The 14517-nt window shown below is 34.7% G+C and overlaps 1 protein-coding gene across 6 annotated transcripts in view; it reads right to left on the bottom strand.

Moving 5' to 3' along the window:
- Positions 1–3725: 3725 nt before the first annotated feature.
- QKI (QKI, KH domain containing RNA binding) overlaps positions 3726–14517 on the bottom strand; it is a 144184-nt gene continuing 133392 nt past the window's right edge. For 4 of the 6 annotated variants that reach the window (XM_060168266.1, XM_060168265.1, XM_060168264.1 and 1 more), the window contains exons 7-8: positions 13649–13723; positions 3726–9697 (exon numbers count right to left, since the gene is read on the bottom strand). In XM_060168266.1, coding sequence (XP_060024249.1) covers positions 9681–9697; positions 13649–13723 — 92 coding nt within the window. In that variant the 3' untranslated portion in view covers positions 3726–9680. Of the gene's footprint in view, positions 9698–10262; positions 14509–14517 lie in introns of those variants that run through there. The other 2 variants (XR_009543898.1, XM_060168267.1) reach the window with 2 other exon arrangements.

Here is a 14517-nt window from a genome sequence, read left to right on the forward strand (position 1 = left end):
CCTGATGGGATACTTCCTAGTGTCTTTTATCTGACAGTTACTTTTTAAAGCCATCGGTAGACGATTTGGTACTGCAACAACCCCTTTCTAACACGTAGCCCGACAGCTTACCCCACCCCGCTATTTCTGTATTTTAATTTCATTACAGCAATTCTACAAAGAGATCCTACTCTTAAGAAATGTTCATAGGGAGGGTAGGTGGTAATTCAGATGGAAAAGGAGAGGCAGAAGAGCCTATTGTGCATCAGAACGTGAGGCGTTCCCCACCACCTGCTGAAGACTGTCTGCCAGGTGGCTCATTTTGACACTACTACCAAATTCTCAGCTAGGAACCTGCTAGGATATAGATCTCACAGTGTGCGTTGTTCTCATCATCACCTTTGGGTCTAGTAGGATCACATATGAAAAAATACTTAAGAAATGGGAGTTGGTGTGGTAACCAACTCCATTTTTCAAGTTTGTATTATTTAGTTAAGTTTACATTTTTCTGTCCTATTTTTCCTTTCCATTAGCTCTGAACAATGGGGTCTTGAAGAAAGTAGTACTTCTCTTTGAATTTAGAGGATACAGTGGTAAGGAAAGAATGAACTTCCCAATATTGCCCTTAATAATACTCTTTCTGGCCACAACTCGTTGCACATTTACTCACATGTGGAGTTCCGTACATAAAAATATTACATGTGTATTTCAATAATTAAAACAAGTTATACCTCCTGGCTATGACTTCTCATTAGTTTTAGTTCAGATACAATCTATACTTTGATTCAATAACTTTTTTTTGCTATAAATTCTCTAGGATGGAGTTTAAGGCTGGAGGTGGAGCATCTTTAGTAGAGGATAACAAGCAATTTAGAAAAATTTGGGGGCTTCCCTGGTGGCACAGTGGTTAAGAATCCACCTGCCAATGCAGGGGACACGGGTTCAAGCCCTGGTCTGGGAAGATCCCACATGCCGCGGAGCAACTAAGCCCGTGAGCCACAACTACTGAGCCTGCGCTCTAGAGTCCACGAGCCACAACTACTGAAGCCCATGCGCTCTAGAGCCCGTGCTCCGCAACAAGAGAAGCCACCGCAATGAGAAGCCTGCGCACCGCAACGAAGAGTAGCCCGTGCTGGCCGCAACTAGAGAAAGCCGGCGCGCAGCAACAAAGACCCAACACAGCCAAAAATAAATTAATTAATTAAACTTATAAAAAAAAGAAAAGTTTGGGTTAACACCTCTTTGAAGGAGTCAAGGTATTGACAAGGCTTTCTTGGTATTTATTAGTACAGGTAATTGACCGAGTTCACATCTGTGATGTCTTCCTTGAAGAGCACAAAATCTCTTTGTCAAATAGACTCATGTAGAATTCAGTGAAAATGCAATGCCCTTTGGAAGACATGGAAGTAAAACTTATATGGCATTTTTTTCTTTTGTGTCCCGCCATGCCAGGTTGCTTTTATTATAAGCTCCAAGAACAATGAGAGACTTAATTCATTTTAAAACCAACACGGATACTTAGTGATGACAGACTGACTGCTCTCAGATGTGATATCAAACTTCCCCAGTTTTCTTAATTTTTTCCTTTGACTTCAAAACCGATTTTCCTGCTAATAGCCCCACAGACTGATGTTTGAATAATAGTTTAAGGTGGGGCATTTGTACGTTTGATTTGTTGATCTAGTTTTCTTCCCTGGCATACCAGTTTAGATCTTAGCTTCTCAGATTCTTAGCTTTGGTGTTTTCATATGCTCCATCCACTAACTTTAAGTTTTCCATTTTCCCACCATCTAGAAATCTAGAATAAGTTTAACCTCTGAACAATTTTTCAGTGCTCTTTTACCTCAGTGAGAAAACAATGGGCAAAAGCATCATTAACATAAATAATTAAAATGTGTTCAAGATGGCTTCTCACCTGCACTATTAGTCTATTCTAATTTTATAGGCCAAATCACTTAAAACACTGTGACAAGGGGTTTTAAAATTCAGGTTTCAAGCTTAGGCAAGGTACCTTATTCATTCTTGACCTTGATAAAGTTTGAAGTTAAATGAGTGCTTATGGAATTTTTAGTATCAACTCAAATAGTTCCATAAGAAAATACTTGTGGATTAATTCGCAAATGTTTTCCTAATATTTTACTTTTAACCACTTCCCCCTAGTTTTTCTTAGTATTCGGTTAAGTAACCAGTGCATACATTAAGAAAGCAGAACCACAGGAGTTAAATTTTCATCCTAATTTTGAGATGCGCTCTCAAACTGGAACTGCTGTATAGCACATAAAAATAAGCACTCCCTCTGTACTTCACAAAATAGTACTTAACTGGAGAATCTAATTTTAATGTACATTTTCTGGAAAAACATGATCCCCAACTTACTATCACTAATATATATATATTTTTAGATGTGGGATATTTTTTAAATGTTCAATTAGCTTAACTGCTTTCTAACAAGACCACAAAGAGCTCCTACAAAGAAGGAGCAGATAATTATAAAAAAATGACATTTGGAAGGAAACCCAAATGTCATCCAATCCTTCCATACAACAGAAATTCCTCCCTAAATATTAAGAAATGTATGAATTATCAGACTAATTTTTATATAGAAATGATACTCATCTGATTTTTCAGAAGGAGAAACATTAAAACCTGTTTTACATTATACCCTTTGAGAAGCTAGTTTGGTGTCTGAAGAGTCAAAATCACCATTCTGAATCTGAAGAGGCAAGCACAGATGTCTACAGGAACCAGGGAGGGGACGAAAAAACGAAACCAAGTTAGAAGAATGGAAATCAACAATCCAGGTGTGATACTGGGGCAGTAAGGAGTAGTGGGGCAGTGTGTAACTGGGAGCTCTTGGTTTAAAAGGGATAGTGGAATTCATCGGTTTCAGCTGACAGCTACCTCAGGCACATGCAGGCTGCAGTTTTCTAGATAACTTGCTCTTTGAAGAAGTGTAGACTTTATGAATAGATTTTAAAAAGTCTACTGAGACTTTAAATGCTGGCAGGTAATTAAAGCAACAGCAACACTGTAGAGGCCAAACCAAACGCCATCTGTGGGCAGCTAGCTTGTACCCATGCTCTGGACCCAGCTTCTGTCGGCTTTTAGAAGCATGTGGGGAGAATACTGCTAAGGAAAACAAAGGTTCTAGTGCGTGATCAGAAAGGAGGAAAAGAAACCTGGAGAATGGATTTATGACTAAGTAAGGACTGGGGAATTTCAGGTGCAAAGGAGCCCTAAAACTTAGATGTCAAGATAAAATCTTTGAGAAAAGGTTTCAAACCACTGGTATTTTTACCAATTCTTCTTTGTTCAAAAAATTGATGACACTACTCCTTTTCACATAGCCTACTGGATCAAAATTTGGTCAGCACTCCTTTCTTTTTTCTTACATCTAAAAACTATATGAGAATTGTACCTGAAGTTTCCTAATTAGAAACAAGTATTTGGGATGCACATCCAACTGAGAAACATTGTAGTGAGTCTGTTTACTGATTTCCTTTTCTAATCACTGGAAATCAGGGAAAATGTTATGATCAGCTTGTAGTGAAGTGAATTAGAGCTCCAGGATGTCACATTCTTCTGCTTTCTTTTAAAGTGTTAAAAGCACCAATAGAAACTGAAAGTGAAATGTACATTCTTTATTCTGATGTTTATAAGTGTGGTGTGTGTGGGGTTTTTTTTGGGGGGGGGTAGGCATAAGCAGCATTTTCAGCTGCAGCTGGCTTGAGAGGATGAAGCACATGCACTTTTTCCAGTTGGTTTATTGCACGTCATGTACAGTCTTAACGTGGTTCTCCATTCACATAGGATTTGGGAAGACCTATTTCAACTTTTGTATGTACAATTTCCACAAATAAAATTCTAAGTGTTTTATACACACCACTACAATATAAACCACAAAAGATATATTTGGTAATCAAAATTTCTCGATAATAGCATTTTTAAAAAAGGTATAAATTTTTTACCATGGGAGCTGTGCTTTTCCCCACAATGTGGTGTCTTTTGCCACGAAGGGACAGCAAAACTGTAAGCAATGAGAAATCCACGTTGTGTTGCTATCTGCTGCACCTACCAACTACTTCTCCTGAGAATTAATTCTTCCTCCTCCTCTCCCACCCCCTGCAATTAGTGCAGCAGAAACACAGAAAGGAGAGTACTACGCTTAGGTGAACCAGTTTGATTCAGCATTGAGTACCAGGTAGGCATATAATTTCGTTACATCTCTTCATAGCAAAGGCAGTTCAACTTAGATAATGTTATGTTAAAAAAAACCACAGATAAAATTACATGTGTGTACCAAATGAATATTTCTGAAAGTAAAATTGTCTATAATATGAATTATTTTTCCATTTTAAATAAAGGTATTAAGAAACTTGTGACAATGTTTAACAATTACCTTATGTACTTAGAAAGTTTGAGTCCAGAAAGTTTTCTGGGTGATTTCTGCTATTAAATAATGGATTGTAATTTAGCAATACATTTCTTTCTACTAAAAATGACTTGCTGGAAATGCTACAATTGCTAATTGTTATCAAGGAATGACAGACATCTTATTCCAAACACACAAACAAACCCCTCCCCCTCCCCCCAAACTGGAGAAGCCTTAGACTGCCATTTATAAAAGTGTTAGACTTAGCTGGTAAAAAAAAAAAGATTGATTTGGTAATGAGCAATTTAAACCTGTTGTCCGCTTTTGGTGTACTAGAAAATTTAGATCCTTCATATTTATCCAGTATTTTAGAAACTTAACCACCTCCTATCTTGTGTAAACATATGCACATCTTGGCTTTATGGACAGGGTGCTTCAACTGCCCTTTTAGGTGGACTCTGCCCTACAGAGTAGGTGTATGTGAGTATCGACTTTCATACTACATTTTTCCTGACATTTTGCCTAAGAAAAAAATGCTTGACTACTAAGTACATTAATTTCACCAACTTCTCGACTGAAAGCTTAACTTTCAATTGCTTTGTCAAGTACTAGTAGCATAAAACAATAAACTGCCTCTGGCATTTTATCATTCTAACAACTCGGTGATTCCATTTTTTATACTATTACAGCCTGTATAAAAGTGGGTTTTGTAATGTTATTTCTGTCTTTTAAAAATGGACTTTTACAACATAAAAGGTGGCAATGTGACATAATTATACATAAAAGTAGTACTCTTAACTGAAAATGAGATGAGACTGCATTCACAGGCTTCAGAAAATGTGGAATAAACTGTATAGAAATTCTTCTTCAATTTCAGTGACATGGTGCCATGATGACTTGCATATTAGCAGCTTGAATGACATCTTCAGATTTTTACAGAATATATATTAGCTGTATGGCAATGTGAACTTTTACAGAGTAGCATAGTAAAGCTCTACCTAATAATAATGCATCCCCCCCCCCACTGGAGAAACAATATATTTGTTTGATCCAAAGAACCATCTCAACTATGATTAAATCAGATGCTCTCGCTATTCTATGTATTTCATGTATGTATATATACTATGGTAGTACTTTGATTGGTTAATAGCATATTGGTGTTATGTCTTCTGTAACATGTGACTCATTTTAGCCCCAAATTTTAGAACTTTAAAATAAATAAAATGTAATTTACAAAAATAAGCATTATTTACAAATGCAAAAATTCATCCTGAGAAATTTTATTATCCAGGAGAACTATTTCACAGAACAGGAAATACCAATATCTGTGAAATAAAAATGCACCTCAAGAGTTACACTAAAGAATTGATAAGTAGAGGTCAATTTACCTAGGTTGCAGCCAAGGAAAGCATGAAGATATTTAATAGATCTTCTTAAATTGACCTGCATGCAAAATCATGATATATATAACTTTTCAAATGCTATTTCTTCTCCCTTAAACTTCTTATATTAATGTATTCTGACTGTATTTTTAACAGGGTGAGACATAAAGCTGAGTGACGCTGTTTGACCTCCTGCTGAGGGTTCCACGAGGAGAGGCGGGTTTGTGGTTGTTGTGAACGGCTTACTCTGGACTGTCCTGAGACACAGAGCCACTCTACCTTTGGCTTTACCTGTGTTTAGCCCCTCTAACAGGAGCAGCTGGCTAAAACAGTTCAAAACGTCTTTATAAAGGAAAAATGTCCAATTAAAACACAAATCTGAATAAAGGTAAGACATCAGATTCCTTGCTTTATGTGACCATAAAATTATCTACTTATAGAAATTTCAAAAAATGGTTCAACAAAGAATCAAACTGGTTTCTTGGGTATATCATTATGACGAATCTCTTTACTCTTTATGCTGTGAGCAGACAGTGATTATTTTGGAAAAGGAAAAATAAGAAATTGTGGAATTAGTAATGCAGAGGTTGAAAGGCAAGTGGCAAGACTAGAAGAACGCCTCAAACCAACACTACTTTGTTCCCATCTCTATTGGCACCTACCTACCCCCCCACCCCGAAGTAAAAGCCCAGAATAACCAAAGCCATTTTAACAGTAGTGTGCGGAATTGTCAGCTGACAAACAACATAAAAACAAGTCACGTTATGACTATGTTATCTGTGGTCACGTTCTTCAGGGTTAGTCCAGGAATTCAAGACTTTACATTCCTTTGTCTTTATTTGTTTATTTTAATTAAACACGTAAAGGTTAATAAACAGACATAGTCCAGAGTTAGTAGGTTGGTATTATAACATTTATTAAAATAATGCTATGGGTTAATAGAAACAGCAAAGAACCAAAGAATTAAAATGCAAGCTATGTAAAATCCCAACTAAAACCCGAAAGTGTCTAATGTATTCATTCATTAGCTAACTAAAAGCCCAAGAAAGACAAGACACCCAATATAATAAAGTACTGCAAAACAATTGGCAATTTTCAGTTATCAAAATTGTGGATTTTGCATTTTTGTATCCTTTTCTCAATCAAGAAAAAAATTCTTTTTGAATGTTATATAACATACATATAAAACAAGATAGAAAAATACATTATAAACTTGTAACAATGGCTGTAAATACATTATCTTACATGTTTCTCATAGGCAATAGGTTGGTTATGATACATAGATAGCATGAAACTACTGAGATAATAAAGAACAGACAAAAATACATGTCAGCTGTACGGTAACATACAAGCGACACTCCCATCTACCCGCACTAAAAAATTACATAATACTGTCAGAAAAAAAAAGTCTTAAAAACTACATATTTTAATAAGAAATAAATTCAATAAAGAATGATAATACTGAGAACCAAGGCATTCAGAGATTTCAAAAGTCATGCTTTTTTTCAGTTGATCCAAAATTTTGTCAACTAAGTTTTCAAACGTTTGTTCAGAGCCAACATTACTCATAAATGTCACACGTTTATTTCAAACATTTACTTTCTTCCCCATAAAAGACCTTTGATAAACATCTAAAATGTCCAGGTATAACATAGTTGAGATGAAACTAGATCAAATACTGGTATCATTTTTAAACTATCACCTCAAGTGTTTGAGTGTCGCAAATTTATTCAACCAACCAAACAAAATAAAAATCAAAATGGCACAGCATATATTGTAAATAAATCAAAACAACTGTATGTGTAACAGAAAGGCAAAGCAGTGGCATGTTAAACTAAAGCTAGCTGAATACAGAACAATGAATGTCTATTGCATAGTAAATAAACTGAAAACGGTTTCCAAGTGAGACAAGATGATGGAGGAGGTCACCACAAAGGTGCTTACTGAGCTTACTGCTGACCTTTGACTGTGAAGCTGTGAAGGTGTGTAAGAGGGAAGGAGCTGACGAGCTGGGGAGCCACCGCCACCTGATATCTGCCACGTCTGGTACTGAGCAGTTAATGATTACTTAAGAGTTTAGATGTCGGCTTTGTGCACAAATCGCTTCAACTACAAAACTGAACTTCGTAAGAAACTGGAAGTTTAAACTCACATGTAGTTGAGTATTATATGCACAATGATGCTAGTTTTTCACATTCTTTTAAAGTTAAAAAGGGGGCGTTGTTGGCTTAGGTTACTAAAACCAGCAGAGATGGACTACCCAGTGATCTGCTTTGGTAGAAACAAGTCCGATTAAATTTGGTTCATTTAAAAACCTTGTTTTCCAGAGTGAAAAGCAGAAAGATTCGTTTTTGTGAAAAAGATTGCTAATATAATATTATTGCCTCCAATTAATAATACAAAATCCAATACCCCTCCCCCCCAACAAAATAGAGCTCTAATTTTGTCTGTAAAGTGGTGTTCAGATCACACATAATTTTTATTTCAGAATCCTTTGGACTAACATTAAATATCGCAATAACCAAAAGCACGCAATTATGATTTTAAAAGAATGCTTTAAACCTTACTTGCTAGGCATCAGAAAAGTTATCAAATTTTTTCACAGTATCAGATTTGGCAAATTTATATCAAGGTAACGTGGCAAAAATCATATAATTCAAACCATCAACTCATTTGTCTCCCCTCACATCTTCTTTCACATACTGGGCGACTGAGTAACATGCATTAACTTGTATTCTGAGGGAGGAGCTGATCTTACAGGACAGTTGACTAAATGACCATGAAGGAAAATAAGGCACTTTCTTTTCTTTAGACTTATTCCAATACTTAAAAAATAAAAAAAAGACAAAAAGGCTCTTTTGGTCTTTTGTTTCTTGACAACCACCAGAAAAAATCATTTCATGAAATAAAGGGTTTCTTCTTTTTTTTTTATAACACTTGAAAGTATAAAATGCTACATTTCCAAAAATATATATTTTTTTCTGCACCAGCACCCTTGTATAGTAAAAGTATCTACTTTTTGTTCATTTGTTTCAATGCACTACACTTTATCTACAATTTCATTACATGTATACAGCAAATAGGCAAGCATGGCTTTTACATCCTTAATGATTTTTTTCTATACAGGGAGGTTTAAAAAAAATATTTGAACAGTTTGCCCAGTAATGTGACACATAATGCATGTACCTTGTTCTTGTGTATTTTTTAAAGGAGGTGTAAAATAAAGGTTCAGTCATTTTAACTCAGATATTTATCTTTTTAAAAATAGTGTTGCAGTTTTGTTCTTTGCATTACTTTTCAAAATTCCTTAAGTTTTTCTCTCATGGCACACTTCTAATACTTCAAATTTTGGCAGGCAATATAAAAAAGGCTGCAACTTCTGCCCTTTGAGGGCACTGTAGTGACTAAAGAGCATATCAAATTTTGAATACTTTTTGAAATCACTTCACCAATGACATCCCTGACCAAAGGTTCATGCATGATGCATCATCACACAGTACATTCAGAGAGCTTTGACTCGCTATGAGAAGAAAAGATTCCTAGAAGTCTCTCACAGTAACTGCCTCTGTCACTGAGTAGTTAAGGGCCATCTGTCTCCCCTTCTGAAGTGAGGCCTTCTTACCGTTCGCTTAGGGTGGGACATTAAAAGATGATCAGTGCTGTGGGATGAATTGGGCCTTATTGCTTTACTACTATTCAGTGCAGGTTCTAGAACCACTTTCACCCAAACAGAAAAAAGAAAAAAAAAAACCGAAAAAAAACAAAAGCTGAGTTGGAGGACAATTTCTTTGTCTTTTGTTTGGTTAGATGGTAAGACGAACGGACAAGTGCCTCAGCTCGCTGCACTGACGACAGGCAAGCAAAGGCGATTACCAGTTAACTGATCAGCAGGCAGGCATGGTCAGGTCATCATTGGGTGAAGAGTTCAGAGGTCAGAAGGTCATAGGTTAGTTGCCGGTGGCGGCTGGGTGGTTAGAAACAAAAAACAAAAAACAAAAAAAAAAAAAGAAAAGAAAAGATAGAGAAGAGATTAGTTTCAGCTAGTGACGGCTTAATGACAACATGAAAAACTAATCACAACTAATAAAAAAAAGCATGTTTAATTCTGACAAACTGATTGACACCATCTACAGAATACAATAAAAATCATGACAATTTCATATCATGATTTGAACAAATGAAGGAGAGCCCACTCCCACAAAAAAACAAAATAAAAAAAACCCAAAAACTGTTAACAGGAAAAAATAGAAATAAAATACAACTAACAACTAATAGTTAGTAGCAGTCAATGAAGAAAACTGGAAAACAACAACAATGAATAGGTTTGGTATACAGAATTCTGAAACAGTCAGTGCAGTTATCAGTATCTGACTGCTATTAAGCATTAGTATTCTCTCAGATGCAAGCATTAAAGCAACTATTAATGATGGATGTGATTATTAATAACTGATGATCAACAGAAATGAATCTAAAGAAATTTAAATTTTTATGAATAATTTGGTTCAACATAAACTCTGGGCCAAACAAGGTTTCTTTTGTTCAATAAATGTTTATTGCTTTTTCAATTATTCTATTTACAAACAACATGGAATTTCTTGGCCTCATGACACAATGCAATACTAAACTGTAGTCTAGCAGTGTAGGAAACATGGGAACCAGAAAAAGGCCAGGCCTTCTGCACTAGCCAACACTTTCCAGTTGAAAATACTATTTTACACATATAGAACACTTATAAAATGCACTTGCATGTAAACACTGTAAAATCCTGCCATTTAAAATTCTATACTCAAAAAGCTCTAAGTACATCAAAAAATAGAAGAAATTTCTAATTGATACCAATAAGGCATTTTAAAACTACAAACAGCTTTCTTTATTCAATTTCAAAGCTAATACTCTGCAAATAACAATAAAATCTGACATTTCATATACATTCCTGCTTTATATTTTATATTTTAAAAGAAGCCACCTGTAAATACTATTTTCTTTTGCAAAGTAACAAACAGAACAAAAAAAATTAAAAAAATTACAGTAAAACATAAAGTAGTTCTCAAGTGGAAAAGTTATCATTCCCAATGTCCTTGAGTTGCTCCTTCCTTAATCAACCTCTGTCACATTCTGCTTCACCAAACTTGGTCCACTTAACAGTAGTATGATTTTTAAGACTCATTCAATAGCTTAATTATTTCTACTATATTCTGAGGTTTGAGAGAATTTTCTGTACTGTTGCCACTGTGACTAAGGCAGAGGAGATGTAAATGAAAAGATATTCAGTGCAAAGGCAGATTCTGTGCCACTTCATAAATCAAAACCCAGTAGGTGTAATTTCACAGAGTGTAAATGATCTATATAATGGACTGGTTTACCTTCATGTAACAAAAATGCTTTCTATAGTCTATCATTTAGGATACCTTATAAATACTACAAAAATACTGTATCTTCAGTGTGACCAAATCTTCCCTGAATTTCTTAAAAATAAGTGGAATTTTATTTAAAAACTGCTATTCCAAAATCAAAGAAGAAAATAAATATTTAACATGATGTAGTCATACCACTTCATAGGTACTCCAGAAATAGAGAATCTTAAAGCATTTTTGAAATCACTTAAAATTTTGATTAAAATTGTAAAGTTTCTTATAACAAATTATATAAATGATGGTTTTTGTAAAATTATTTAGAAAAATTCTGATTATGTTTTTTTGCGTGTGGAATACATAAACAAACTACCATTTACATATATACCAGTAAACCTAGACTATATCCTCTGCCAAGTCCTGGCCTCCTACAGTACACACAGGTGTATCAACCGTGCAAAAGCACTTATGGTTCATCACAACTACAAAGTCAGTTGGTCTTTTATAGGCTTCAAATTCAGTTTTCAAATTATGTGTAGAGGTGGGTTTACTTTTAGTAAAGAACTAGATATTTCTCAACCATGTAGTACTCTAAATGCTCATATAGAATTACATGGTTATATGTCTAAGGGCTGAGTTTCCTTGCATTAAATGAATACTTACACTAATCTTCCCTTCAAAAGATTAAAAAATAATAATTAAAAAAAAACCCTCAAAAATAGAGAAAACAGTAGTATCATAAAATAATTTAAGTTAAGGATTTCAGACCTCTCCCTTAGACCCAGTGAGTGCATACAGTGATAGTAACAGCAGTATATGAGTATTTGTTATTTAAAAAAAAAAAAAAAAAGGTAGCATTTCGGTTTGCTGACATTGCATTTTTAATAAAAACAGTGACAGGACTAATCCAAACACATATAACTACAAAAGAGCCTCACATGGAATGTGCTGTCATTTCCAAATACAGTAAAATCTTCCTAATATTTTCAACTATCTCAAGGCACTGGAGTATTAAGTAGACCAGTAATTATTGTGTTAAAACAAAATTATGAGAAATCTCCTAAAAGGGGCATGTAGGGAAAGGTTAACAGAAGAAAAACTACTTTTAAATACTCTTTAGAACTGTTTTAGACATGAACAATGTGGGGGGAAAAAAGCTCTGATTATTCAAGGAATTATTTGGTTTCCTTAAATGGCAAGTTACTTAAAAAAAAAACATTTTTTAAAAAATTTCCTCCTTCACTAGGAGACTTTTTCTGATACACAAAGGGTGGTTTACTTGTGCATGACACACTGACACTTAACATTATCTTCATAAATAATCATTGAGCTTGGGGGTCTATTTATTGAATAATCTCTACAAGTAATATATGTATTAGTTAAAAGTCTTCAAACTAATTATGTATGATGCTATCATCAGTGTCTCTGGGAAGATTTTATTCTCATGTGGACAACACCTGTATCCAATATTTATCATCAGTATTCAAGATAACCATGTAGAACAGGTAGGTCTTTCTTAAGTTCATAGAAAATGTAGGATTGGGGTATAAATACATCACCTTCCACCACTAATATTAGAGACTCTGATCAAATTAATTAGTAGGTAATAGATGTGCCATAATAGAAGCTTGTGAAAAATTCTTTTTTATCTTGCTTTGGATTCCTACCTTGTAATGACAAACTTAGAAAACAATGTCAATAAACCGAAACCGTCACTCCTCAATAAACATAAATAATTTTATAAAAGGGTCCAAGGGCATATATAGGACACAAATTACAAATGTTGAAAAGGAGAAAAATGAAGACTTATTTCCCAGTCACAGGTTAGTCAAAAAGGATTTTCAAACAGCTGGATTCATGTCACCACAGAGCTTCAAGAGATAGTTTACCTTCAGATAATATATTTTAGCAGCAAATAACAAAAATCAAAGGATCCATTTTGGTAAGAGAATGTAAGAATAAAAGGGAACTGATTTTCTGATTTATAAAAAAAAATCCAACTTCATCAAAGTTATCTTCACAGTCCTTACTTTGTTGATTTCAGCTAAGTACTTGACATGTATACCCTTGTGTATACAGTGGTTCAAGTATCTTATTAAAAAGGAAAATGGAAACTAAATCTTCAGTTTTCTCCAAAAGGACACAGGAGGCATATATTCCTTTACTTCTCTCGTTAAAGCACCATCCGCTTAGTTCATTTTGCAAAACCAACCCAAAATTTCAGAACAATTAAAAGGTAAATTTTAGCAAAAATTATTCCTGAAAAATAACTAAGGCAACATGAAAATTTAATAGCTCCCCAAAGGGACTAATTTACGTTTTAGTAGAAATAAATCATTGTACATACTAATATAGAATTTAATAAGTTAAAATATGAAGGGAGGAAAAAAAACACCCCAAAAAACCCAACCCTTAAACCTGTCAATTATTACAAATTAATTTAGAAAAAGAAAAGAAACGATGTGCAGGCAAGCAGTGATATCTCTTCCATCAGGTGTGGTGTAACAAATCTTATGGACACCCAACGCATTTCTCATAAACAAGAACTGCAGAACTAAACTAACCTCGGTCTGCGGTCACAATCCTTTGGTAAGGATGGACACGCATATCGTGCCTTCGAACTTTAGTAGCCACCGCACCTAGTTAAATTGCAATTACCAAGACAAAGTTAGAGAACATTCACAAGGGAAAAGATAACAAACATTAACAGCAGGTTTATCAAAATGGATTTCAAATGTTTGTTTACTACAAAAGTTTTCTTTTAGGAAACATGTTAAGGCACAGTAGTCTTAAAATTAACCATAATATGTTGCGTATATATGCATCTATTAATATTGCATTCATTTCAATAATCTTGGCCTTAACCTATTTTATCCATTCATTTACAATCCCAAGTTACAGATTTCATGAACTCTATTAGATCCAAACATAGTTAAGCTTTACTAGTCACATATTCACTGAAGTGCCTTTCTTGCAGCAGGACTACTTAAATAATGCCATGTTTAATACTGACAATTATTTGCTAACCTTAAGACCACTTCCAGAGTCTATCACTTAAGAAGGTTTAAAAGCAATTCTTAAAGCCTACAGATTGTGGTTCTAAACTTTGAGTCAATAAGTATGAACTGCAATGAATTAGGTGATTAGTAAAGCAAACAGTATAGTACACTTAGCAGTCAGTATACTACTATACACTCCTTTATAAATTACCGTTACTTTGTAAGATTACAGCCTAAACCAATTAATAACATACTTTTCCTTTCTATCAGTGTGCAAAAGTGCAAGTCAGTCACTGACTGCTAGGCTAAGCGTCCCTCCCACCCCCTGGAGGCTGCTGAGACTAAGCATTTGTTAAATTCAGATCTGATGAGGGTTCAGTTAAGACCGTTCTTGAATTCTTAGCCTTTCGTTGGGAAAGCCATACCTAAAGATA

This window comes from Lagenorhynchus albirostris, chromosome 12 (assembly GCF_949774975.1).
Source record: "Lagenorhynchus albirostris chromosome 12, mLagAlb1.1, whole genome shotgun sequence".
Taxonomy (NCBI): domain Eukaryota; kingdom Metazoa; phylum Chordata; class Mammalia; order Artiodactyla; family Delphinidae; genus Lagenorhynchus; species Lagenorhynchus albirostris.